Below are 26,272 nucleotides of genomic sequence, written 5' to 3' on the forward strand. Positions count from 1 at the left end.
CTCCTGTTGTTGACTTAACAATTTGACACTCTTGTTTATGGCATCAGAAATCTCCCTAGGCTCTAGTCATGAGTTGCAGAGGCTATGGAAGCCTTTAGGGTTTGCCGACTTCGATCTTATTCTGACAGGGTCATAGCCAAAGTGGAAGTTCTCTCCTCCCTTCAGAGAAAGGTACCTCCTTCTTTGATGGCCCATTCTTTCCACTGGGATCTCACTCGCAGAGATCTTTCATTTAGGTCTTCTTTTTTTTTTTTTTTCCAGAGTGTCTTGGCTTTCCATGCCTAAAATACTCTCATGGGCTCTTCAGCCAGATCCGAATGCCTTAAGGGCTGATTCTGAGGCCAGAGTGCTATTTAGGACATCTGCCATTCTATGAGTCTGCTGTGTATCCTGCTTCCCATGTTGGATCGTTCTCTCCCTTTTTTATTCTATCAGTTATTATTAGCAGACACTAGTCTTGTTTGTGTGATCCCTTTGACTCTTAGACCTATCAGTGTGATCAATTGTGAACTGAAATTGATCACTTGGACTAGTGAGATGGCATTGGTACATGCCACCTTGATGAGATTGTATTGGAATCCCCTGGCACATTTCTAACTCCACCATTTGGGGCAAGTCCGATTGAGCATGTCCCAAATTGTACATCTCCTCCCTCTCTTATTCCCACTCTTAAATTTAACAGGGATCACTTTTCAGTTAAAATTTAAACACCTAAGAATAATTGTGTGTTAATTACAGAGTTCAACCAATAGTACTAGAACAACAACAAAAAAATACTAAAATGGATAAAGTATTACATTGTACATCAACAGTCAGGACAAGAGCTGATCAAGTCACTGTTTCTCATAGTGTCCGTTTCACTTCAACAGGTAGGAATTTCAGTCTTGAGTGGAGACTAAGTTTATTTAATTAGACAGCAGTACATCTAAGGCTAAGAGCAGGTGCATCTGAGAATGAGGTGTTAACATGAGATGGCAAAAGGAACACCCTAAGCTAGTCTCATCGATGGGTGGTCTGGGGAGGCCTCCCAGGGAGGGCAGACAGTGAGATTGCTTCTGAGTTCCCAGAATGGGATCCCAGGTGGGAGCATGGTGGGGAGTCACGTGATGGATTGAGAGTGGGTCCCCAGTGAAGGGGAGCAGGTGCAGTGTCCCCAGAGTGAACAGGGCTGGGAGAGCAGAGGGTAGAAGAGTGGAAGTGTCACAAAAGAGGAAGCTTGGAAGGTGGGAATTGCAGGTGAATTACTGTGGCTTTTTTAAACCTAATTCCTTTTCTTTTTTAAAAAAAAAGAATTATTTATTTTAAAGGCAGAGTTACAGAAAGGCAGAGAAAGAGATCTTCCATCTTCTGGTTTACTCCCCAAATAGCCTCAACAGCAACAGCTTGGCAGATCCGAAGCTAGGAGCTTCTTCTGGGTCTCCGTGTGGGTGCAGAGGCTTGGGCCATCTTCCACTGTTTTCCCAGGCCATAGCAGAGAGCTGGATCACAGAGCTGATTAGTTTCAGCAGCTGGGTCTCAAACTGGTGCCCATTTGGGATGCCGGCACTGCAGACAGTGGTTTTACCCACTATGCCACAACACCAGCTTCAGATGGATTGCTTTTTGTCACTAGAGTTCAAATCATTTTTTCTCTGAACTGTAATCAAAGCTAAACATGAATATTGAAGGTAGATTTCATATTTGTTCTGTTTCTATGCTTTGAATGTGGAAGAGAAATCAGTAAATTATGACAATTTGGGTCTGAGGCTCTCTAGTCTTGTCACAGGTGCACCTGGCCATCCAAGGCTGTCATTCTTTGTGACAAGATGGACCCTAACGGAGCTTCTGCTTTGCTGTTTCAGCACTTCCGGGAGCATCTGGACAAACTTTTTGCCAAAGGAATTGGAATGCTGGACATAGCTCTGAATGAAGCCTTCAACATTCTCAGTGATGTAAGCTCCTCTTTGATTTGCTTTTTCCATCCCCAGGAAAATAGATGGGATTCTAAATAAAAGTTGTGGACCAGCATTACTGTCAGGCCTAGATGTTACTGAGCAGATTCTACAAATGCGAGTGGGGAGGGTGAGGCCAGTTGGCCATTTATAGCATCTGGGGAGTAGGTGCTGCCCAGTAAGACCAAATCAGCTCCCTGCTGCGGTGAGCTGCTGGTGAAGTCTGGCATGGACGTGTCCACCCTGCTCCTCTGCTCTCAGGCCATCCGTGTCCCCCAACACTTGATCACTGCATACTCCACTTGGGGAGGTCTTGGTTTCTTCATGGAGTGGGCTTATATCTTGGGGTGTGTCCCACTAAATCCCCTTCTGTGGCTATGAAAGTTCTCGGAAAAATGGAATTAAAAGGTAAGTTTGTTTTTCTGCAAAAAGAAATTGTCTAGTTTTTTCTTTTATACTAGGACCTTTATTTCTAGGACCTTTTTGAAGATCACTTCACATGCATAGATTCCAAATATTTTTGCACCACAGTAATATATCTTTTCATTCCATTTTCCCATGCCCTTTTTGAAGTGCCCTGGTGTTAGAGAGTGCTCCCTGCTACACCTATCCTTCCCCTCCTCCACCCCTGGGAAACTTGAAATAGGCAGTCGGGTAGCAAAGCTTCAGTCAGTACTGCAGGAAGGACACTGACTTAAGCAGATAGTTCTCACACTGTTCTCAACAAAGAACTCCCTTTCCAAGCAGTGCCCATAACCTGCTGTGAAACACCTGGGAAATCCGGAGCTGGTGATTCTGACCCTGGTCTCGAATTGCATTAGTCTGGAAGAACATGTTTCTGCTGTTTTCTGGTTACCCTTGGTGGGGGTAGTCAGAAGAATAATGACTAGCTTGTATTATCTATGTAACCAGCATATGTAGTATGCTTTTAATGGCAGACACTGGGAATACACAGTGAACAGACTAGGCAATGTCTTTGCCTCAGTGGAGCTTACATTTTGTGCAAAGGTCAGAAAATTATGGATCACAAGGCACATCCAGGCTGCATCTTGTTTTGTGAAATGATGTGTTATAAAGTTTTATTGTCACACAGCTGTGCCCACACATTCATGTATTGTCTGTGGGCGCTCTTGTGCTACACCTGCCGAGCTGATGATTTGATTAATTGGCTTGTAAAGTATAAAACATCTTCTTAGTGGGCCTCTCTGGAAAATGTGAGCTGACCCCGGTTCTAGTGGGAGGAGACCAGTGAGGTGTGCGTGAGTGAGTACGTGACAGCGCTGTTGGCTCTGTTACAATAAGGAGTTCTGGGATGAGAGAATTGCTGGTTCATACGGGGAGGTCAGGGAAGCTCTATGAGGAGATGATGTTGGCCTAGAGACCTGAAGGAAATGAGGGAGCAGCTATGTGGACATCTTGAGGAAGCAGTTTCCAACGAGGGAAACAGTGGGTGCAAAGGCCCTGAAGCACGGGTGGTTGGTAGATGTGCAGTAAGGCAAGGAGACCAGTGTGAGGAGAGCCAAGTAGAGGAAGCAAAGGATGCTAGAGCTTGGGATCAATCCTGTAGACTCTCAGAGGCTCTCCCGAGGACATTGGCTCTCATTCTGTGCAGAATGCAAAGCCCTGGGAGAGTGAGCCGAACATGACGTGATCTTGGGCTTGAGCAGCGTTTTGCTAGCTGCTGTGTTTGGGCAGCTCTAGGAAGCCAGTGGCTGTTAAATTATCTGGGGGAAAGATAACGGTGACTTGGACCAGAAGGTAGCAGAGAGTGAATCAAGCAGAAATAGAAACCACTGTAGGTACTTCGAACAGTAGCACTGTGATTCAGGGAACTGGTTGCATAGGGAATGGAAAAGCTGAGACCCAGACAGGGAATGAAGCCATCCACAGATTAGCACCAACAGATGGCAGCTCCTCTTTGGGGCTGGGGTCTAACAGGCAGGAGGGAGGGGGGACAGCAGAGCCCTGTCCCTGTGGCTCCCTCGATGGTCATCAGACCATGGGAGAGGCTGCCCAGCAGTAACTGTGGTCATAGGGGGAAGGATAGGCCCGTGGAAGCTGGAGCTGTAGGGGAGACACTGTCACCGAGAGAGAATGCTGACCCCCAGAGCAGACAAACATCTTAGACAAACCTTGGGTTTTCCTGGGTTCCCTTATAGGAGCAATGGTGGGCAAACCTTATTAGAAATGTTGTGGAGCTCAGGAAATGTGGACGAAGGGAAAAGGCCTAGGGGTGGACTGAGAGCAAACAGGCATTAAATGGAGCAGGCTGAGGTTTGGAGCATGAGCTGGGAGCGCTCCTATGGCCATGGTAGGTCTTCAGGCAGCTCCGCAGGGCGGGCTATTGTCACTTTGCAGGTGAGCCAAGCAAGGCTTGGGCAGATGAGTCCTTAGCTCCACGTTGCCCAGCTTGCATGTGCTGCTTTGGAGCTGGCTCCAAAACGCAAGGTTTTCATTCTCCATTACACTGTTCTCTCAAGTCCTCATTTCTAGACTCTGATTTGCAGTATTGTCTTTTGGGACAAAGAAGGCCATTTAGGGCTCAGTCTTGAGCCATTGTTGCAGATGCTGGGGAGAAGAGAAAAATAGGGAGGGGAGGTGCCAAGACGACCTCCTCGACGTAAACCCAAAGCCATCCCCTTTCCCCTCCCTGCAGGGCTGTTGGATACAGGTGATTAATGTTTATGTGAGAGTCCATGTTTTGGACAATGCATCTCTGTTAACAGTGTGTTAGTCATCTAGAAATGCAGCAGGCCAGGGCGGAGAGCCAGGCTGCTCCTTGCCATTCTGGTGTGAACCCTGAGTAGGCACCTTCTCTGGGCTCAGAGACGTGCATCTTAGCAGGTTCATTCGGGTGGCAATGTTGCTAAGACTTGTCACATGTTGAAAATCCACTCCTTTTTTTTTTTCCCTCTCAGAAACCTAGAAGCTAGAACAGGAGGCATCCACTCTGTACCAGGAGTCCCTTGTTTAGAAGTCTGCCCTGCTGTGAGTTTTTGTTTTCCCACTCTCTGGCCTACGTAAGGAAGGAGACCATTGTCCTGGGGTTAAGTCTGTGGGCTCTGGAGTCAGCCTGGCAGGGCTGAGAAGCCCGACTTGGCCAGAGCTTGCTGTGTGTGACCTGAAGAAAATCAATCTCCGTCTAACCCTTACTTTCCTCATCTGTAATGTGGAGATAGGGTGGCCCCATACATGACAAGGCCTGGTGCAAAATGAAAACTCAGAGGCCCCTGTTGCCAGGTTTTGAGAGCGAGCACAGGGTATGCAGCGTGGAGCTCAGAGTGCGGCCCCCGCAGCTGTGCTCATCACACACGCCCAGGGAGCTGGTCCTGGTACCCCCTTGCTCTGGGGCTTGATGAAATGGAGCCTGGCTCCTTTCAGCAGTGGGGTGGCCTCGGCTCTGGCGGGCTTGGGCCACTGCTGCTGCTGTTGATGTTTGGGCCTGCCCCCTACTCGCGTCCTCAGGCGTGTCTACTTTGCTTCCCTTCAGCTTCTCCCCAGCCACTTGTTCTCGCCTGCCACCCTGTCTCTGTCCATCCTGTCCTCTTACCTGTTTGCTCTCTGACGCTGCTCAGCCGCTGTTCTCTGTTGCATGCCCCATTGCACACTTCTCTGCCGACATACTCCAGCACAAGGCTGAGGTCTGTGTGGGAGACGACCTTGTCCTCCCGGAGAGTCCTCCTGGAGGCGCACAGTGCACTTGCACATGTGACAGGTGCTGAGAAGCCTTTCAGTGAGCAGACCTTGTGATCCTGGGTTTGTGCTAGTGCCCACACTTACCTAGCACCTCATAGACTCAGTGGCAGCATCTTGAAGAAGTCACAGCTCAACGAGCACCTACATATCTGGGCTTCTCCTTGTATTCTCCAAGAGGCTCTCAATTCACACCCCTACAGGGACCACCAAGACACAGTGAAACCAGCAACAGTGGTGACTTTCCCCTTGAACAGGAACACCCCTACCCCATCCACCTACCTGCATTGTCTTCACTTGCAGACACCCACCTGGAACCCAGCTAGTCAGGAAGCCAGGGTGCTGAGTATAAGCCCCAGAAAGCAAGAAACTGAAGCACCAGTAAATGCCACAAACATCTCTGCTTGAGACTGTTGGCTGTTGGCACCGTATTCTCTTGCGTGCACCTGTACCCCGTGGAGAGAAACATTTCCATCCCTTCTTTTGCCACTGGACTTTTTAAATAGCCAATTTTTTGACAAACTCAGAGCCGGTTAATCTCCCATGAAAATGAAGTGTTATCTGTTTTCCACTTCATCAGTATGACCTTTAAGAGATATAATTCTCTTCCTGCATATTATGTCCGCCTCTGCACACCATTATGAAATAAAAAGCTATTTCTTACACACACATACACATGCAGAGAGAGAATTGAAATTGTGCTTGTAGCTGAGCTTAGAATGGTTCAGAAGTTACTATAATTAAATGGAGTTAATTCTGTCCTGCCATTACCTGCATTTCAGTTTGAATATTTGCTTAGATGACTTAAAGGCTTGTATTTGTTGGTACAAATGACTTTGAAAGGAACATTCAAATAAACTTCTAAGCCCCTTCTAGCCATTGATCTCCACTGCATTCATTAGATTCTGTAAGAACACAGGGCCAGTTCTCTACAGCAGTTAGCATCTACCTTATCATGTGACAACTGCAATTATCTTTTTTGGCGATGAATGTGATCTTTGCAGTGATTACCTTTTAAAATTTTTTCTTAGCCAATTAAATAAAATTCGGTGACATTTCAAAGACTGTTAATCACAACCAAACGCTCTAAATGTCAGGATGCATTGAAATTTTCACAGCTAACTGATGAATCACTGAGCTAATTGTAGTTCATCATCGGGTCCTTGTCATTGTTATTATTATGGAAAACACTTTCATCACTCTTGCTATTCAATAAAAAAAAGTTCAAGACAAATATGAAGAGAAGAGATATTACTCATCAAAGCGTTTGAATTTAATTGCATTCTTCAAAATTCTCCAGCAACACATTGCAGCAGAGATTATCAGGGACTTCTCCAGAGAGGAAAGTCATGTGTTTAAATAAACAGCTCCTGGCTGGCTTTTCCTCTTGTCTACAGTATTCTGATATCTTCACTCCCCTCTCTTCCTTTCTTTTTGTGCTCACAATGTTTTCAAATGAGCCGGTGGCAGGAACAACAACCTGGGGGCATCACGGCTCTCATCCCTTCTGGAGCACAGGGAGGCCATCTTTGCTCAGTGCTTGGCCACCTGCACTGAGCCCGTTCAGTGGTGGGAAGGGTGAGCTGAATGCAGCCCCCTTAAAAGTGCTCTAGAATAACCCACAGCTAAGACCAGGCTACCAGGCTGCCTCTTCCTACTACAACAAGGAGAAAGACACATGATCACAGCAAGGCCTTGTAGCATCTCAGAGTAAAAAGGACAAAGTTGGACTATTTGACTATTTATTGGAACTGAAAGCTGGTTAAACATGGCTCTTCCAATGGGGAGAGGGCTGGATTAGGAGCCCTACCATATATCACCCTCTGCTTAAGGATCTCCATTGCAGAGTAGATTCTAGAGCTATACTGGATTGAAATGTGAGACTTGCCACGTAGTAGCTGTGTAACCTTGGGAGTTAGCTGTTCTCTCTGTTTCTCAGTTTCCCCAGCCGTAAAGTAGATATAGCAATAGTATCGCCCTCGGAGGGTAAGAAGGATTAAGTAAGTTAGAGATTTACCCAACCTTTAATATATGCTCAGCCTGTGTTGTAACAATCACATGAGGATGTTATTCACGTCTCACAATGGAAGAAGTGAAGGCTCAGGAATGAGAAATTACGTGAGGCACTTAGCCATGGTGCTAGGATGAGACTGGGTACTTTCTAGTGTTCTGTGCTATCCCAGGCATATACTGAGTTAGATTTTCTCTGTTCCAATATACCCCAAGGCAGTTGCTTCCTTCCATCCATCCATTCATCCATCCATGCATTCAGTTAGTTATGTCTTCTCTCAGCCTACTGCAGCTTCAAATTCCACATCAGACTTCTACATGTACAGAGGCTGGGCATGGATGACTTCAATCTGAATGCTTTATTAGCTCTCTGCTTCGCCAGTGGCCAGCCAGCAAAGCCAGGATCAGGCACAGCCTTCCCCGTCGTCCTGGCCAATAGGTTGCCGTGTCAGATACGCTCCTACTCCGTGCCTCTGCTGTTCCTGTGTGCTTTCTCCTGAATACCCGTCCCCAGATGCTCACCTCCTCCAGGTCTTATTCAAATGTCACCTTCTCAGTGAGGTCTTCCCTGACTGCTTTTTCTGAAGTTCCCCCTCCTCATTTGCTGTCCTCCTTCCCTGCTTTCTCCCTGCCCACCATGCCATCATGGTCAAACATCTCGTTTGTGTGTGTCTTCCCAAAGAGGTTACGTGGCTGCAAGAAAGAGAGGATTTTTGTCTGTTTCACTCCCAGCACTGTGTATGCACTTGATAAATTATTTTAGAATAAATGAATACATTTAGCACACTACGGTGGAGGGAGTTTTCGCTCCTTCAGGTGAAAGACTTTCTATGTGTTTTCCATGCCTCAGTGATGTCATATAATCATAAGATCTTAAAAGTGCATGGTGTTACTTTGAATTGCAACCTGAATAGTATTCATTAAAGGAAGTTTTCACCCCTGAGTCAGGGAAGGATACAGAGCTCTGACAACCATATATGGCCAGGGTAGCTGCCCCTCACAAATGCTGCAGCTTTGAAAATGCTACTACATAAAGCTTGGCATTGACATTCAAGTTTTGTACACCAGCGGCCTCAGTCCTGGAATTTCATTACGCTCTGTGTACTGACATAAAGCTAATACATAATGTTTCATGCTAACAATATATATTTAAGACAAACCTTTAGGAAATAGTGCTTTGGCCTCTAATATTAATTGTCATGTTCCTGACTTTATTCTCTAATTGTCCAGAATCTCCTTGATTTTATTATGCAGTATATTCCTTAACTTTCAGACCCATTTTGACTTTTGTAGGTATTTATTTCTTTATTTGAAAGGCAGAGCTACAGAGACGGAGAGAGGAAGACATGGAGAGAAGGATGTCTTCCAATATGCCCATTGAGATTTTGAAAAAGATATTACCTTTCAGATACCCCTCGATCATATAATGTCTCCCTGAAAGGTTCTTGGCCTTGTTGTCTAAAATGTGATCCATACTTGAAAGTAAGATAGGTTTTTTCATCCTAGAATCTTACTTTCACCCTCTGTGTGGCTTTTTAAAAAATTATCTGAGTGGCAGATGGAGAGGTACAGAGCTCCTGTACTGGTTCACTCAGCTAGGCCTAGGTCAGGTCAGCTCTGGGAGTGAGGAACTCGAGCCGGGTCTCCCAGGTTGGTGGCAGGGACCCAATTACTTGAGTCCTCTCCACTGCCCTCCAGGATGCACATCAGCAGGAAGCTGGAATCAGAAGCCTGATACTTCGATGTGGGACATGGGCATCGTCACTGGTGTTGTAACCTCTGTGCAAAACTCCCACCCCGTGCCTGTGTGGTTCTTAATCCCTCTTGCAGTCCTCACTTAGATTCAGGTTGCCAGCGCAGATGTGGCAATCTGTGTCTCAGTGACTTCTGTTTCCCTGTTGCACAATGAGCTCTTCTTCTGAGAGGCTTCCTAAGCCCACACTGCCATACCTCCAGCTCCTCACAGATACGTGCGGTTCTCTGACGTGCATTTCATTTCCAACTTGTTTCTTTGCACAGTTCAACCATACGGGACAAGGAAGTATCTGCAGCCAGGCCATCATGCTCATAACTGACGGTGCAGTGGACACTTATGACACCATCTTTGCGAAATACAATTGGCCGGATCGCAAGGTAGGTTGTTGTCAATGGTAGACGTGCACAGGAGCCCATGAAGAGTCTTCCCTGTGACCCCAGATGCTCCACCAAGAAGTGCCCATGTAGACTTAATCTCATCATGACCCATGTCTTATGCCTTGTGTTTTTTGGTTGACTGAGAAGAAAACTCTAGCTTTCCTTCTTTTTTGAAAGGATTTTCTTCCGGGGAAGGGAAGAGAAACACATGAAGACATGTTTGGTGAAATGATTCATTGTGAAGTGCCTTGCATCCCTCCTACACAATGCTTCTCTTTGTTTTTATGCTCCTTGGAGCCAGAGCTGTTCAGTGGACTCCATAGCTTTGGGGTTGTAAAAGTCAGCCTTGGGGTCTTACAGCCATCTCCTTTGTACTGTGTTTCTGTCTTTCCTCCCTGGGCCTCCATTACCACCTAGAACCTTCCCTCCATCCTCCTGTTCTGTTCCCAACCCTTGTCAAAGCTCATCTCTCCTTTGTTCTCATCTATGCTTTGCTGTCCAAGTTGGGCTTCATTTATCTGATGAGCCCATATGTTTAGTGTTAATTATTATTACTGGAATGCCTCAGTTCAGAGATTCCTTAAGCTGTGAACCAGTCTGAGTTGCCTGGAAAGGTTTTTAAATTGAAGATACCTGAACCCTACCCTGCACCCATAGAACCAAATATCCCTGGGGAGGTGGCCCAGTAGTTCCTGTCTTTAGAAAGTTTTTCGGACAGACGCTGGCTAGCAGATTGGCAATTTGTGATCACATCTCAGCTGAGGGTAGAGCTTTAGCAGTGAAGAGTGTTTGGTCACCGTGGGTGCCATTCTGGAACCACACAAGTGTCTTCCTAGTCATGCGCCGGTGGTTGTAACCTTGACTGTCTGGTTAGGTATGTGTAGGCCCTGGGCCATCCTGGTTTTTTGTTTTTTGTGTTTTTTTTGCTTTCTATATTTAATTTCTGAGAATTGAATTAGCCACACACATTTGACATAAAGGCACAGGAAACACATGACATGTGTGCCTGTTGCTGTATCCAGGGAGCCCATACCCCCAAGAGAACACAAGATGGGACACATCAAGTATCCCCTTTATTGTTCTTGGTCCACATGTGTCTCTGATAACACAGGTGTGTCACTTCACCATGCTAGAATCTCGTGTTCAAAGCTGCATGCATTTTCTGCAACAGGTCCTCAAGTGGACCCCAACCCCCTCCACTGGAGCTCACCCTTGATAATAGCCCTTGATAATTGCCCCTGATGCTGGAGGAAAGGCCGATGGGACCAGGATTATTGAGAGTATGAAGGACCCCTGTGCCAAGGATAACTGCAAATGAATGTGACCTACCACGCACACTGCATTTTGAATGCAACTCTGGAATAAGATGGAGGTTTACTCTTAGGCCAGGTGATTTCAGCTGCCAGCTCTATGGTAGCTGATGACTTCTGATGTGACTCTGATGTGAAAGGATGAGGACCCAGGACACACTTGGCTCCCCTGCAGCACACAGCACTGGGCAGAGCATGTGCGGAGACGCAGTGTGCAGCCCAGCATAGCAGCTGAGTGACAGGGAGTTGAGTGGAAGTCCCCAGCACTGGTAAACATGGGTAGAACTGTTGACATTTTACAGCTCTCACTCAGCATGATGAAGGGCACTGTTCATTATTTGAACCATTTCAAAAAGGGGAAGAAAGCCAAGTTTCCTTTTAATAGCAGCTCCCTTAGCACCAGTTGTATTACCGTGTGAATCTCGTGTGTGCATTGCAAGAACCTCCCCCGAGTGGTGGTGCTCAGTGAAGCACCATTGCCCGGGAATATTGGGATTCGCACAGACAGTCCTGACCTGCAGGGAGAGGCATAGGATGAGGCCCGCAAGCTCCTAAGTCTCCAGACACAGCGCAAGTCTCAACCCATCTTTCCAGATGAACAATCTTGATTTTAGGCAAAGAACATTCTTGGAGTCATTGGAAATTTCATAGAATTGGATTCATTGGAAATTTCATGGAAATCTCAATATTACACGAAGCAGTTTTGTCTACTTGTAAATATTATCAGGCCGAAGCAGATTTCTTTCTGTAGCACGTAAGTTAGAAATCAGTAGTAGGCTCCCTTGCCTTTTGCCCCATTCTGTAGACATTTTCTTTGTGATGGGCTTCCCCGAACAGGTGCAGATAGTACATTTGCATAAATGCCCTGGGGTGATTTAGCATTGTATTAAAGTGAGATGATGCATCATGTGCCCTTCTCCATAGTTTTGGGTATTAGATGTGTGGCCCAGGGTTGCGTCATACTGTAGTTGGCGATCTTCAAGGCTGTACAAACAAGAAGTGAGCTCAGGACAGAGAAGAATAGATCACGTACAACAGTGGTTCTCAAAGCCTCAGCATCGCCTGCGGGGCCTGCCCCCCACTCCCAGTGCTTCAGATTCAGCAGGGCTGTCTGGGGCCTGAGAGTTTACGAGTTCTGCCCCAAACACTTCCCTCCTAGGAAGCGGGTTTGATCCTCTGTGAACACTGGCACCTTGCTTCCTTCTGTTTAGCTTCACAAGGACTCTGGTCCTCCCTCCATCAAATCCGTGCGAAGGTGTGTGGTTCTCGCCGCATATTCTTTTTTTTTTCTTTTTAAAGATTTGTTTATCTATTTGAAAGATAGAGAGGGAAAGGCAGAAAGAAAGAGATCTTACATATGCTGGTTCACTCCCCGACTGGCTGCAAAGGCCAAGATGGGCCAGGATGAAGGCAGGACCCCATGTGGTCTCCCATGTGGATGGCAGGGGCCCAACCACTCAGGTCATCTTCTGCTGCCTTTCCCAGGCCATTAGCAGGAAGCTCGATCAGAAGTGGAGCAGCCGGGACATGAACTATCACCCACCTGGGATGCTGGCCTCGCACGTGGTGCCTTAACCTGCTATGCCACAAATGCCAGGCTCTCCTACACTCTTTTGAAAAACTGTGGAACATTGCACAGCATTTGCAAGTCTGGAGAGATCATGAACAATGGTTAAGGTTTAGTTTCGAGGGTTTATCTGACACTGTGGGGCCAACATTCCCAGATGGCAGTGAATGACGGGAACTGAGAAGTGGCCACCTGCTGATAGCCAGTGCTGAGCTCTAGGCCGTGACCCTTGCCACTCTCCATTGTTTCTCCTTAGTCCACTCATTTGCCTTACCTGCCCGTAGGTGTGGAGTTCCTACATCACCAGCCATGTGCTGTTTCCCAGGCAGGCTGTGGATTTGTCCCATTCTCTTAGAACTGGCCTGAGCCTTCCTCTTCCAGCCAAAAGCCCTTTCCCTGATCTTTCAACTCCAGACTGCTAGGAGTTGTCTTGGGGAACAGTTCCTTCTTGGCCTTTCTCATTGTTGTGCAGTGTGTCTGTGAGTACAGCTTCTCTGTTTCTGAAACACCCACCACCCTGCACAGCGTGCATCGCAGTCCGGCAGAGACGTGTGGTGCAGCCAGCCTGGGGTAGCTTCAAGAGTTCTGCCCCCTAGTGTTTGTGTCCTGTATCTCATCTCTGAATAGCAGCTTCAACAACAGTTTTCATATTGAAAAGGCTTAATCAAATTCAAATCAGAAGTCCTGACCATACCATCTTTTTTGCTTCTTAATTTCACTAGTATTTTCTGCTGGAGTGTGGGCAGGACCTGTGATTTGATTCTAACCAACAGAATCTTATAAAGGTGAAGGGATTTTGTTTGCACTCGGTTGATTTTTAAGCTAATCCAAAGGGATATCACCAAGGGAATTTTATTGAAAACCCTTCCAAGAGAATCTGGGCCTTCCATGGGTATAGAGAGAGACGCTCCTTGCTGACGGGACGAAGTAAGCCGCTGTTTAGAGAAGACTGGCGGAGAACTGCAGACAACTTCCAGGAGCTGACACTGACCTCAGCTAGAGCCAGAAAAATAACGGGGCCCTCAGTCTGATAGCCACAGAGAAATCTGCCAGCTGACTGAGTTTGGAGGTCAGTTCTTCCCCACCCGAGCCGCCAGATGAAAATACAGCCCAATTAGCACCTTCACTGAAGCCTTGTAAGACCAAGAGCAGAGGATCCAGCTAGGTGGTGCGCAGACTCCCGGCCCATGAGAAATGCCCGGTGGCCAGTATTTTTTAAGCTGCAGTGGTTTTGGTTTTGGTCATTGCTTATGCAGCAATAGAAAAGTAGAGCTAGAAGAGAGGAGATGGGAGAACAGAAAATCACTCAGCAGAGCAGTGCTATAAAAGCCCCAGTTAGAGGACGACGATTGGTGCCGTGGTGAAGATGTGACTTGGTTCACCTGCACCCCGTATCATAGTGCACAGTTCAAGTCCCAGCTCCGTACCTGATTCCAGAGTTCCTGCTAATGCACACCCTGGCAGGCATCAGGGGCTGGTTTAATACTTGGATCTCTGCTATCCACATGGGAGACTTGCATTGAATTTCTGGCTCTTGGCTTCAGCCTGGACTACCCCTGGCTGTTTCAGGTATTCGAGGAGTGACCCAGCACTGGAAGATCAGTCTCTGTCACTTTCTTTCTCTGTATCACTCTCCTTTTCACTGTTTCTCTACCTGAAAAATAGATAAAAGTTTTTAAAATAGCCCCACTCCAGCGGGACTTAACCTAACATCAATTTATTGTTTCTGTGGGTTACCCCTGGTGGCCATTCTGTTCTACATGGTATGTCGGGTGTGTCAGGTGGAGTCCCTGATGAAGCTGCTTCCAGCTGTGAGCTCAGCTGGGCTGCCTTGCTTCTCTCCCCTCCCTGTGGCTTATCCCTCTCTCTCTATGCAGTGTCTAATCCTCCAGGAAAACCCTGCATGTCCACTCCCCCAGGATGGTAGCCTGGGCTTCCTTACAGTATGGCAGCTGGGAAAGCAGCAGGAAGTGGGGAAGAGGCCAAGGGAGCACTGGTGGGTATCTTGTTGAAAAAAACTACCTACCGCCTAAGCAGGGCCTGGCTCCAGGAGATGGTTCAGAGCAAGCTGGAAGAAGGAGTGCATTATGGGTGATTTACAGTGAGTCTATGAAGGCAGCAGCATCATGGGCTGTGCAATGTGTCCCTTGCCAGCGTTTCATTTCTGAGAGCAGAAATGAGGAGCTATTTATTCATTTATTGGATGCCATTTACTTTTGCTTAATATCTATTGGTTAGTGGCTTAACGGTTGCTCTTACACATTTGGGATAAAATATGAACTCCTGAACGTAAAGGGACTCGTTCCAGAATCTGCTCAAGAAATAAGCTGCATGCATTTAAATTAGAAAAACGGCCTTGCTTGCCGTCTATGTAGTCGCTCTTATAGCTTAAAAAATAGCTGTGGGATTATTTATCAGGAATGCCCCTGATATGCATAAGATGGAGAAGGAATACTTGGATAGTGAAGAAAATGATTAGTGGTTTAAATGATTAGTGAACAAAATTATTTGAGTGGCTTAAAGAAAGTGATGAAAGTGATGACTCCTAGACCAATTCTGGCCCATTGCTAGCTGTTGCAGCCTGTGAGCTGTCAGTCGTGGAAGTAGAGGGGTGGGAGGTGGATGGTAGACACTTGTCTTCACGCTGCGATAGCTCTCCCCAGAGTGTGTACTGACCCTTTCTGCTCTTCTGCAATAGGTAGCTCTCTTTCTTCTCTCCCTCCAACTTGCTTATCCTTCAGTACTGCCATAAGCACTGGAATACTGTACACAGTGATGGGGATTGTCCAGAAGTAGAGTGGCTGCAGGCTGCCCAATTGTGGACTGGAACCGAAAGCCTAAATGCAGGGTCTTCATAAATACTAGGCTGACTGCCCCTTTGAACCTGGTTTTGGTGGTGAGGCCTGGGCACGCAGTGGACCATAACAGCTTTCTGCTCACTGGACTAGCAGAGGGAACACCCTCCAGGAATCAGATCTCTTTGCAAAAGCTCGGGAAACCAGAGACTCTGTCTTAGCTGAGGGTGCTGTAACAAACCATAAACCATGTAGCCTATTAAGAACGGAAATTTATTTCTCCCAATTCTCCCTACTGGAAGTTTGATATCAGGGTGCCAGCATGGTCAGGTTCTGGTGAGGGCCCTCTGCCAGACTGCACACTGTCAGCTTCTCGTTGTATCCTCCTACGGTGGAGAGTAGAGTGGAGGGACAGTCTCTTTTGTGACTCCTGAAAGGACACTAATCCCATTCGTGAAGACTCTAACCTTAAGACTTGATCTAATCTTCATCCCCTCCCAGAGGCTCCAGCTCCTAACACTGTCTCATTTCGGGTTTCAACATGTGAATTTTGGAAGGACACACACAATCAAGTGTTAACATTCCCTGAATTCCAGCAAAATGGAATCTCCATAATCTCCATACTGTGGGGATCAAATCAAACCACCCCCATCTCAGTACATCTGATTTAGGGAATGAGAATTGGCAAATAATAGAGCACATTATAACTTGTTTTTACTGTAGCTCAAAAGGGACATGCTCACTGCCTGTGTGTACAGTGTGGATGGTGACCCGTGTTCATAGCTCCCCCTTGCCAAGGCTCTGTGGGGAGCAACGAAGCAGTGCTGCAATGCTCTGTGGACCTCCTCTCCATACAGGCAGCCAGTGTTAGCTCCTTCTTATCGATTGCTACATGTCAGGTGCTTCTCTAAATGCTTCCTGTGTGTTTAATTCTCATAGAAACCACATGAGAATTAACAGGATACAATTACTATCTCCAGTTCCCAGGAGAGGAAAGCAAAGTGCCATGAGGCTGAATGACTAGCTGATTCAGGGCTGCACAAGGGAGGCCCCTGCAGTCCAATGCCAAGCCTTCTCCTTCACTAGGGTGAGACAAAATAAAATGACTTCTGGTCAGAGGAATCACTTTCTACCCTGTGCACATTGGGACCAGGACAGTCAGTCCATCCCCTTGGCTTCCCTGTCCCCAAGTGCAGGTTGGTGCTGTGTGCAGAATGTCGGGGATTCAGTGGTCTCACGTGATAGCAAATTGCATGGCCTCAGGACAAGGCTGTCTGTGGATGCCATGAAGATTCTCCTCTTCTAGAATGGCAGGGGGTGGCTTTGCTCTGTGCGGTGTGCTTTTAGTACCATTTATCTCAAAGACAGAAGCAAGGGTGGCAGCTATGAGGTTCAGGGAGAGCACACCAGGAGAGCACACCACGGAGTACTTGATGGAAATTGCAAGGAAGGGGAAGAAAGAACTCTTGGTTTGGGGGGTAGAGAGGATCCCTTGATCATAGACTGGTTTGGGGCATGAGGCTTTGAAGCTCTTCTGGAAATCCTGTTGACTGTCACTGCGCTCTTGGGGATAGCATTGTGGCATAGGGAGTAAGCCACCACTTGGGACACCTGCATCCCATATGGGCGCCGGTTCTGGTCTTGGCTGCTCCACTTCTGATCCAGCTCTCTGCTAATGTTCTGAGAAAGCAGCCGGGGAGATGGCACAAGTAGTGGGGCCCCAGCACCTGCATGGGAGACCTGGAAGAAGGTCCTGGCTTCAGCCTGGTGCAGCCCTGGCCATTGCCACCATTTGGAGAGTGAACCAGAGGATAGAAGATCTCTCTGTCTCTCTGCAACTCTGCCTTTCAAGAAAAAAATAGATCAACAAAAGAAGTCGGTGAGCTAGTGTCACATAGATCTCCAGGAGGAGCTGTCTTGGGGTTGTTGCTCCAGGCAGGTCACCCTCCTTGGCATCATTTGAAGATGAAGCCTCAAGGCAGCCTTATCCTGTGGCGGCAGGGGTGCTGACAGGCTCAGCTCTGCCGCTGCCCCTCTGTGTGCCTGTGAAGTCCAAACCCCCCCTTTCTGCTCCCCTTCCTGGGCCATGTGCACCATTCCGGTAAGGGGAGGCTCTGAGCTAGGTCGGGACTTAATCCTTTTAGGACCTCAACTCTTCAGCAATTTCAAGCACTTTGGAAGGAATTTCCGATTCTTTATTTTTTCCTCCTAAAATGACATTGTTCTCTTCGGACTTGCAGATGATTTTTCAAAGCATTTCTTTGCCTGCCTCTGTGCCAGCTGAGCAAAGTGAACAAGCAGGCAACTTGGGGAGGAGTTCAGGTCCTAGGGCTGGCGTGGGAGGGTGCAGGATGCCCTTCCTCCACCAGAATGGCCCATCTCCCCTCCGGCTCTGTCCATTCTTCACCCCAAAGGACTGACTCACACGGGGGCTGGAGGGTGGCAGGCACTGTTGGCAGAGGAAATGGAGGGAAGGGGTTGCCAGAGGAGGTGACTTTACCTGCAGCAGCTGTGAATTGAGGGCCTGCTCTGGTCCAGACCGTGATTCCGGAGCCCAGGCATGTGGGGCTGGTAAGACCCCTCCAGACAAAATGCAGAGAGCAGTAACAGATCACAGGATCAGCAGGAGGACAGACCGGTTACTCAGGAGGAGCAAGACAGGCACAGGTCTGGAACAGTGCTTGGGTTGGCGGCAGCCCTTGTGGACGAGGTGGCCAGAGAAAGGATTGGGGCGGGGCTTTCCCAGCAGAGGAAAGGATGGTGTGTGGTGGGGTGGGGAGCAGGAGGAAGACTGGTGATTACACCTGGGTAGGCACGGGGACTGCAACTCAGGCAGGGAGGAGCTAGCTTCTCTGGGCTCCCTTGAGCATAGTGAGGGTCTGGGTTTGTGACCCATGGGGAGTGGGAGTCCTGAGAAGCTGTTGAACAGGGGAGAGAGAGGCATCAGCTCGTTATTTCCGGAAGTTTGCTCTGGTGACCGTGTGAAGAATTAGGCCAGCAGACACGGGCCGGGGCTGTGCAGGCAGCTTTGGTTGAGTTCTTCATCCTTGCTGATTTCAGCAGATAGAGAGTCTGGAGCATCGTCTGGCGAAGGCTTGAGGGTGCCCCACCTTCTCGCGGCTGTTTCCCTTGCAGGCTCTGTTTCTCTGTCTCCCTCGTCTTCCTCCCTCCCTGACTGAGGTCACGTCTTGGTCTGAGAGCTTTGGGTGAGTGGTGTCACTGCTGTATCTCCTCAAGGCTGACCAATCCTGAAGCTGTCGTTGGAGAGTCGCAGGGACATTCATTTCTTGTGGTCGCTCAACGGTGTGACAGCAAAAGGCGCCTTCAGTCGCTGTGCTGGGGGCTTGCGTGGACCCTCCTCACAGCTGAAGGGACAGTCAACATGGTTCGTTGTCTCCCAGTTGGCTTTTAATTACTTCTGCTGCTGTTGGACATCTTGTGACTGCAGCAAGACGAGCATGGCAATGCAAGTTAGGAACAGAGCCCACTGATGCGCGGCTGCCCAGGCATTGAAAAATCACTTCACGTCAGGGGCTGGAGATGGCTTCTCACATCGTCCCTGGCCACGGTTGCTTCCGTCCCTCTTTCTGGGCGTGATGTTGGAACTTTGGGCCCAGGTGCCTCTGCCTTCAGAAAGCAGGTATTAGTCGTGTGTGTTCCACCAAGTAACCTCCATCATCTTCCAGCAAATGGCTACCTAAGGTGCCACACTTTGGGGAAGCCTGCACCCAGCCATAGGATGGGAGGAGGCAAACACACTCTTTGCCTCAGTTCATTATTTAATGCTTTGCTTTGCCCATTGCTGTTTTGTTTTTTGTTTTTTGTTTTTTGTTTTTTTTTTTTTTTTTGAGTAATGGCCTGAGAGAGAGAGAGAGGCAGACATGGGAAAAGAGAGCTCTCATTCTTGGGTTTACTTCCAAATGCCCAGAACGGCTGGGGCTAGACCAGGGTCAAAACCAGGACCTGGGATTGCAGTTTAGGTCTCCCTTCTGGGTGGTAGGCATCTAAAGACTTTATCTATCACTGCTGCCTCCCAGGGTCTGCATTAGCAGGAAGCTGGAGTCAGGAGCCAGAGCTGGGTATCAAACTCCAGTACTCTGGTGTGGGATGCAGGCACCGCTTAGCAGGTATGTGGGCTGCAGACCTGCCCTAGCACCAGTTCTCATTGTACTGGCGGGAGGACTTGCTCCAAAGAACTGAGCCAGAGAGCTGGGCATCATGGCGAATCGGCCATGTCAGACTTTCTCACACTGTGGGCAGCAGGGCCACGGAGGGCTTGGTGCACAGGGACCTTTCTGAACGTGTGTCATGAGTTCCATTCTCTGCAGGTGGGGCCCTGGCCTGGAATGTTAAGAGGCAGCTCATAAATTGAACTTTGTGACTCATAGGGTGTTTAGTCAACCTGGAGCACACTGAGAAATGCCAGTCAGCCCAGTCATGTTCCCAGAGAATCAGGCAGCGGCCGGCCAGGGGCAGACACCCACCAGCTATTTAAATACAGAGAATTTAATGTTATGAGTTGCTAACTGGGTATTGATGAGATGAAAGGGCAAAAGAGAACTCTAGGGGACCATGGAAGCAGCGACTGCAGGAAACAGTTGTCCCCTGTGGCTGGTGAGGGGAGGGGAGACAGGGGGAGGGAAGAGAAGAGAACAGGTTATTGCTAAAGTTTAGAAGTATGCAAGAGAGGATCCATGGGGCTGGGACCCAGACCCCTCAGGAGGTCACGCTGGCCAGCAAGTGCTGTAGCCTCTGATCTCAGAGGAGAGGCCTGTGGGGCCGGGACCCGGACTTTGGAGGGGGAGGTGAGAGCGACTCTGTGAGTGTTGGGAAAATCGAATTCACAGAGTGCCCTTGGGACAAACGGCCTCTGGTGGCATGAAGGCACTGCAAGGAGAGAAGGCGCTGGGCACAAGAAGCCAGCAGGAAGCAAACAGAGTGGAGCAAGTGCCTCCCTCAGCATGGCCTCCCCTGTCGGCCCTGTTGGCCAGACCCCAGGGACAGCTGGCAGAGCAGAAATGTGGCTTAGAGAGTCTCAGCCCAGCCCCAGCCTTACAAAGCCTGGTGGGTTTGGTGCTAGGATACAATAAATTATTAGCTGGCACCCCCAGTAATAATGGGGAGTTGGGCAAACAAGTTCTGCATTATTCTCAAGCTAAATGTATGTCAGCTTTTTATTTCCGGAGTTTTTTCTTTCTCTTGGACTGCTGAGTGGGGTTCCTGGGGTGTGGGTGAGGGTGGGGGGCATTGGTTACCAATGGAAAGAGAGTGGTGTCTGCATGCTAACAAACCCATTTTGCTGTCTGTAACGAGAAGCTAACGATACATATCTTGCTGTGTTAAGAATTCAGTGAGATAATTTGCGGCCAAGCACAGTGCTGGGCACACAATAGGGAGAGTACATGATGTCTGCAGTGGCGTTGTTGAAACCTCTCTGTCACCAGTGCGAGGTGGGCTCAAGACAGCACAGTGGTACTTTTTCAGATGTGGGCGATAAAAGTGCTCTTTTACCCCTGAATGTGGATTAATCCTGTGTGGTGTCTTGGTTGACTTCTAAGAAGATTAAAGCATGCAGCTAAATTTTCAAAACGTTTCCAGGCCTTGCCTTTTACCTGATTATTGAGTAAAAATATATGTAGTATCCTTTTTTTACCTAAACTTTGAATACCTATCAAAATATACCAAGAAATAGCTGGCCATTCAGTACCATTAGTTAATGAGGAATAATAATACTCAGGATTTCAGACAAGATTCAGGAAGGAAGCTCTGTGGACTGTAGTTTCTTTATCTAGAAAATAGGGAGGGATTTGTTGTCATTGGGGAATAGCAAGTCCTTGGAGGGGAGGAGATGGCTGGTGGGATCCTGAACAAAGATCAGCAGGTGCATCAGAGGTCTCAATTGGGCCCATTGTCTTGCCGTGAAGACAGAAGAGGACACAGGCTTGGCAGGGTAGGTTAGGGTGTGTGTGTGATTGACTTTGGGTTGGTTTCAAAGCCCATGCCTCTTTTAAACAGCCCCACAGTGTTTCCTTACCTCATTTACTCCCCCAGCAAAACAACCGGCTGTAGGTGACTGCATGGGAAACCTCACAATGGCCTGTCTGTGAAGGACCATGGCCTGGGAGCTGGCTGGACCCAGGTGAATGCAGCTCTTCTCTTGCCCGGAGCACCGGCCCAGGCTTAGTCCCATTTTGTACGCTCGTTATCTCATCAGGAGAGCCGGTGTTTATTTCCTTTATAGGCAGTGAAAAGGCAGCCTATGCAATCTGAGAGACACACTTTGGAAACCAGAGAGCAGTGGTGCCAGTGATTCTAACCCCCCCTCCCCGCCCCTACTCCAGCCCCCTAGTCCCCTACAGGTTCTGTACTCCATGCTGAGTTGAAGCCACAGTCTCTACTGTGGTCAGCAAGGCCTGGCCTGCTGGGTGCCCATCCATTCTGACCTCCTGTCCGTTGCTGTCCCCTCACGCTCTGCACAGCCCAGTTCTCAGGTGTGCTGGGCTCATGTCAATCTGGGGATTTGCAATTTCTTCTGTCTGTCTGGGACATTTTGCTCCTAGGTTTCCACGGCAACTCACTCTTAACTTCCTTCAGGACGTTGCTCCGACAGCCCCTACCCAGCAAGCTCTACCCTGACTCTGACTTAAAGTTACCCCTAGACACTGGCCTCCACCTCGCTTTGTTACTGCCTTCCTTCCATTGATAGCATTTTTCCTCTTGAAACACAGCAGGTCAGCATCATAGGGAAGTGAGTTGCATGTGCTGTCTCATACACTGGAAGCAGAGCCTGGGAGCCTGGGCACGGCGTCTGCTCTGTCCATCCGTGCCTGATCCTCAGCCTTCCTGGCAGGAGGAAATGGATGCTGGCTGAGTACAGGGCTGGCGGGACCTCTGGGATCTCAGATCCTCACAGTCCCTTCCAGGTGGGGGTATTTGCAGTCGGTCCCTTTTACAGGAGAGGCCGCTGACTGACAGCAGGACTTGCTAGTCCTTCCATGGAACCTGCTCCCCAGCACCGCCTGCTGGTCTGAGACCTTGGCTGCAGAGAGCTGGAAGCCTGTCCCTGTGGACAGGACTCCTGTTCCCCGGGAGTGCAGGATGTCCAGGGACGTGGTGAGAGCTGCAGAGATGCATGTCCTGTGTTCTAAACAGCGCTGGACTTTCAGGAAAACTGCCGTGGATCAGAGGGAGGGACCTGGGGCAGGAGAGGCTTCCAGGGGAGAGACTTCCCAGCACTTGAACCTCTCCATGGTACCGGCCGCAGGAATGCAATTATCTCTGCCGTGTTTGTCTTGTCTAGCAGACAATAAGCTTGATTCTGGTTTTGTGCTTTGGCAAAGCTTTAGTACCCGGCACAGGGCCAGCTGCAGAGTACGTGCTCAGGAGACCTTGCGGAAGTAAGAACAGGTAGATTTAGGGCAAGGCAAGGCTCCTGCATCCTCCAACTGCCTCATGTATCTAATGCGATAGGCACACAGAGGCGTGCCTTCCCCTTTGAGTGTGATCCTAACAGCCCAGGGGAAGATGTCCTAGCCCCAAACCCCCCGACACCATCATCCTTGCACCTCCTGGTACTTCACAATTTTTGCCATCATGTGGTTCTGAGCACAGAAGAGCCCTTTGCTTTCTTCGCTGGCTTTCTGTGTAGAGAAGTCACCCTTCTGCCTCATAAATGAAGCTCGCCTTCCAGGAGGTTTGGGGAACTCTGACACTCTCCACAGGCAACCCTTGAGTTCCCTCTTCAAACATCCGGGGATAAAACCTGAGACTCGTGGTGCCAAATGACCTTGGCCATCACCCTGTTATCTGTCTGACCACCCCTCCCCTGATCGCTTCTGTGAGAAGCGCAGGGGTAGGAGACGATGGTACAAAGGGACTGTGTTCCATTCCTGTGGCCCAGCACCTCTGGCTGGCTGCTCTCGGACACTTCTCTCAGCCTGGACCCTCCCACAAGAGATTTTAATTTCCTCCAGAATCCCCACATCCAACTGGAGTTTGGTCCATGGTTTGCTGCTCCCCAGTGAAAAAGGAGACTTTGTTCTCTCCTTTTTGGCCCTCTGGGATCCGTATCTAGAAGACAGCTGAGGGTGGTGACTCGTGGGCCTCCTTGGCGGGGCCCTGTGTGAGCTGTGTGCTGAGTGTTCTGCCGCCTGGCGTGCCTTGTTGGAAGGCAGAGAGGCCTGTGTGGAAATCTGCTCTGGAATGCAGACTGCAAGGGAGATGTCAAGGGGGGATTAGCTCCAGGGCCCCGAGGCCTCCTGGGGCCCAGTGGGAGCCCTGTCACAGATTTGCAAGGTGCTCTCTGATTTAGGGAGGGGTAACCCTGATGGGGCAAGCACCCGGAGCCTTTTGGGTCGGGTGGCTAAAGTTTTTGGAATGCTCAACTCTTGCTTCTATGAATCTGGCCCTGGGAACCCATACAAATTTGAAGGCTTTTACAGTTTGGATCACTGTCATTTTGCTTTCATTATGATTTGCTTCTGCGCCTCGGTGGGACAGAGGCACAACGTGATGGCTGTAGAATCTCTAAGACTGCTGCAGTTTAGAACTCCAAATGGAACAATGTCGGTACAAGCCAGAGCTGCTTCCTGGCACAGGTGTTTTCTCCCCCACAGAATAATGACTTCAGCCCTCCTAAAGGACTGATCCCTTCCCTTCCCCTCAACCTCGGAAACAGTTTTTACGAGCTCTTCTCATTAAACAGAAATCCCAGGCCCTTTCAAGAAAAAGTCCAGAGAGCCATAGTAAGCCAGGATCCAAGAATCGGCACCTTAATGTCAGGAGAAAAGAGGCAGAGTGCAGATTTTGGGGTGTGAGCCTCTGCTTCTGCTCTCGTAGGAAGAATTCTTAAAGATTCCCAAGGCACTGCTGTGGGTTCACCAGAATGGTAAGAACCTGATGTTTCTGTCTTCCAGGCCTTAAAGAAATTTCCTGAAGAACAGCCATTTGAACAGCTCACCCAGGTGTCTTAGAGTTCAGAGTTCTGACTCAAGTTATGTTTTTCTTGTAAAGATTTCTTTCATTTATTTAAAAGGAAGAGTGACAGAGCTAAAGAGACACACAGGAAGAATGAAAGAGATTTTCCATCTGCTGGTTTATTTGTAAAATAGCCACAATGGCAAGGCTGTGCCAAAGCCAAAGCCAGGATCCTGGAGCTTCATCTGGGTTTCCTACATGGTTGGAGGGGCCCAAGTAGTTGGGCCATCTTCCATTGCTTTCCCAGGCACATTAGCAGGGAGCTGAATCAGAAGTGTAGCACCTGAGACTCAAACTGGTACTCCCTTGTGGGATGCCAGCATCGTAGGTGGCGGCCTAACCCACTATACCACAATGCCAGCCCCAAGTTGTTTTTTTAAATATTTATGCATATTCATATTTACATTAAAACGATATAAATCCGGATATTTGGCAAAGCATCCCCTGACCACAACTTCTCTTCCTATTATCGGCTTTCATGCTACCTACCATTTTTTAATGATTGCTAACTCAGTGTGCATTGTAATGGCCGTACCAGTAAATACCACGCCTGTCACCACTGAATTACCAGCATGCAGTATATTGGCATAGAGTAACTTCTTCCTATGAAGTTGCACGTGTGTGTGTGTGTAGATGGGTGAGTGTGGGTACAGATGGATGGATGGTGGGTAGATGGTGACTTTAAGCCTCTGTGCCACTGGGGAATGGGCCCAAGCATGTGCCAGCAGGGTTGGAAGGACTCAGCCTCCCCTGGCTTACCTGTCATCTCTGGGAGCCTAGGCTTATTGAGCAGAACAAAGACTCTCAAGTGAGCATCCCTGGTCCTAGCAGACTGCACACTGAGTGTGGCATGCTGCAGAGTTTAGGCACAAAGTGACTGTTTTGGGTGAATGTGAAGGTTCAGGAAGTCCTCTGGGGCAGCCACAAGTTCCCATAGGGTGCTGTTTGTGGCCTCTCTCTACGTGTCTTCCAAAGGCCTCGCTCCCTCCACGTCGCAGCCCTTGCCTGTTCCTTCGGCATGAGCCAACAGGGGCGTATGACTAGTGCTTTAGGTGGAATGCCTAAGAGCACTTAGAAGAGACAGGAAAGAAACACAGCTTCTCAGTGTTCATTGAGAAGCTGAAACCTATTAAGAGTAACCATGAGTTAGAGTGTCTTGTAGGCACAAAAGCTGGGTTTGATGCCTGACTTAGTTTTGAGCTGTGTGATCTCCAACAAGCCACTTGGTGTCTGAGTTTCCAATCTGCAAAACAGCCTTCCTGACAGTATCTCCTTCCCAGTTACTGTGGAAGAACCAAATGAGCAAAGGCCTGGGGTGGTACCTTTTCTTCCATGGAGCCAGTGAGGGCAGGGAATAAAATTCTTGATGGCAGAGAATTGAATGAATGAATCAAGATCCCCTAAAAGACCCCGATGGAACTCGAGCCTGAGAATGAGCAGGTGTTTCATAGGCATTCTCCATGCTTTTCTGGAAAGATCCTTCCATGTTCTTGCTGTGGCTCATGTTTTTACGGAGTTTATTTTATTTTATTTTATTTTATTTTATTTTATTTTATTTTATTTTTGACAGGCAGAGTGGACAGTGAGAGAGAGACAGAGAGAAAGGTCTTCCTTTTGCCGTTGGTTCACCCTCCAATGGCCGCCGCGGTAGCGCGCTGTGGCCGGCGCACCGCGCTGTTCTGATGGTAGGAGCCAGGTGCTTCTCCTGGTCTCCCATGGGGTGCAGGGCCCAAGCACTTGGGCCATCCTCCACTACACTCCCGGGCCACAGCAGAGAGCTGGCCTGGAAGAGGGGCAACCGGGACAGGATCGGTGCCCCGACCGGGACTAGAACCCGGTGTGCCGGCGCCGCGAGGC

At 48.7% G+C, this 26,272-nt stretch overlaps 1 protein-coding gene across 1 annotated transcript in view; it reads left to right on the forward strand.

Moving 5' to 3' along the window:
• CACNA2D3 (calcium voltage-gated channel auxiliary subunit alpha2delta 3) overlaps window positions 1–26,272 on the forward strand; it is an 877,616-nt gene that overhangs the window by 462,753 nt on the left and 388,591 nt on the right. Inside the window, exons 10-11 of the mRNA XM_062200176.1 lie at window positions 1,842–1,931; window positions 9,654–9,767. Coding sequence (XP_062056160.1) covers window positions 1,842–1,931; window positions 9,654–9,767 — 204 coding nt within the window. The remainder of the gene's footprint in view (window positions 1–1,841; window positions 1,932–9,653; window positions 9,768–26,272) is intronic.

Source organism: Lepus europaeus, chromosome 9 (genome assembly GCF_033115175.1).
Source record: "Lepus europaeus isolate LE1 chromosome 9, mLepTim1.pri, whole genome shotgun sequence".
NCBI lineage: Eukaryota > Metazoa > Chordata > Mammalia > Lagomorpha > Leporidae > Lepus > Lepus europaeus.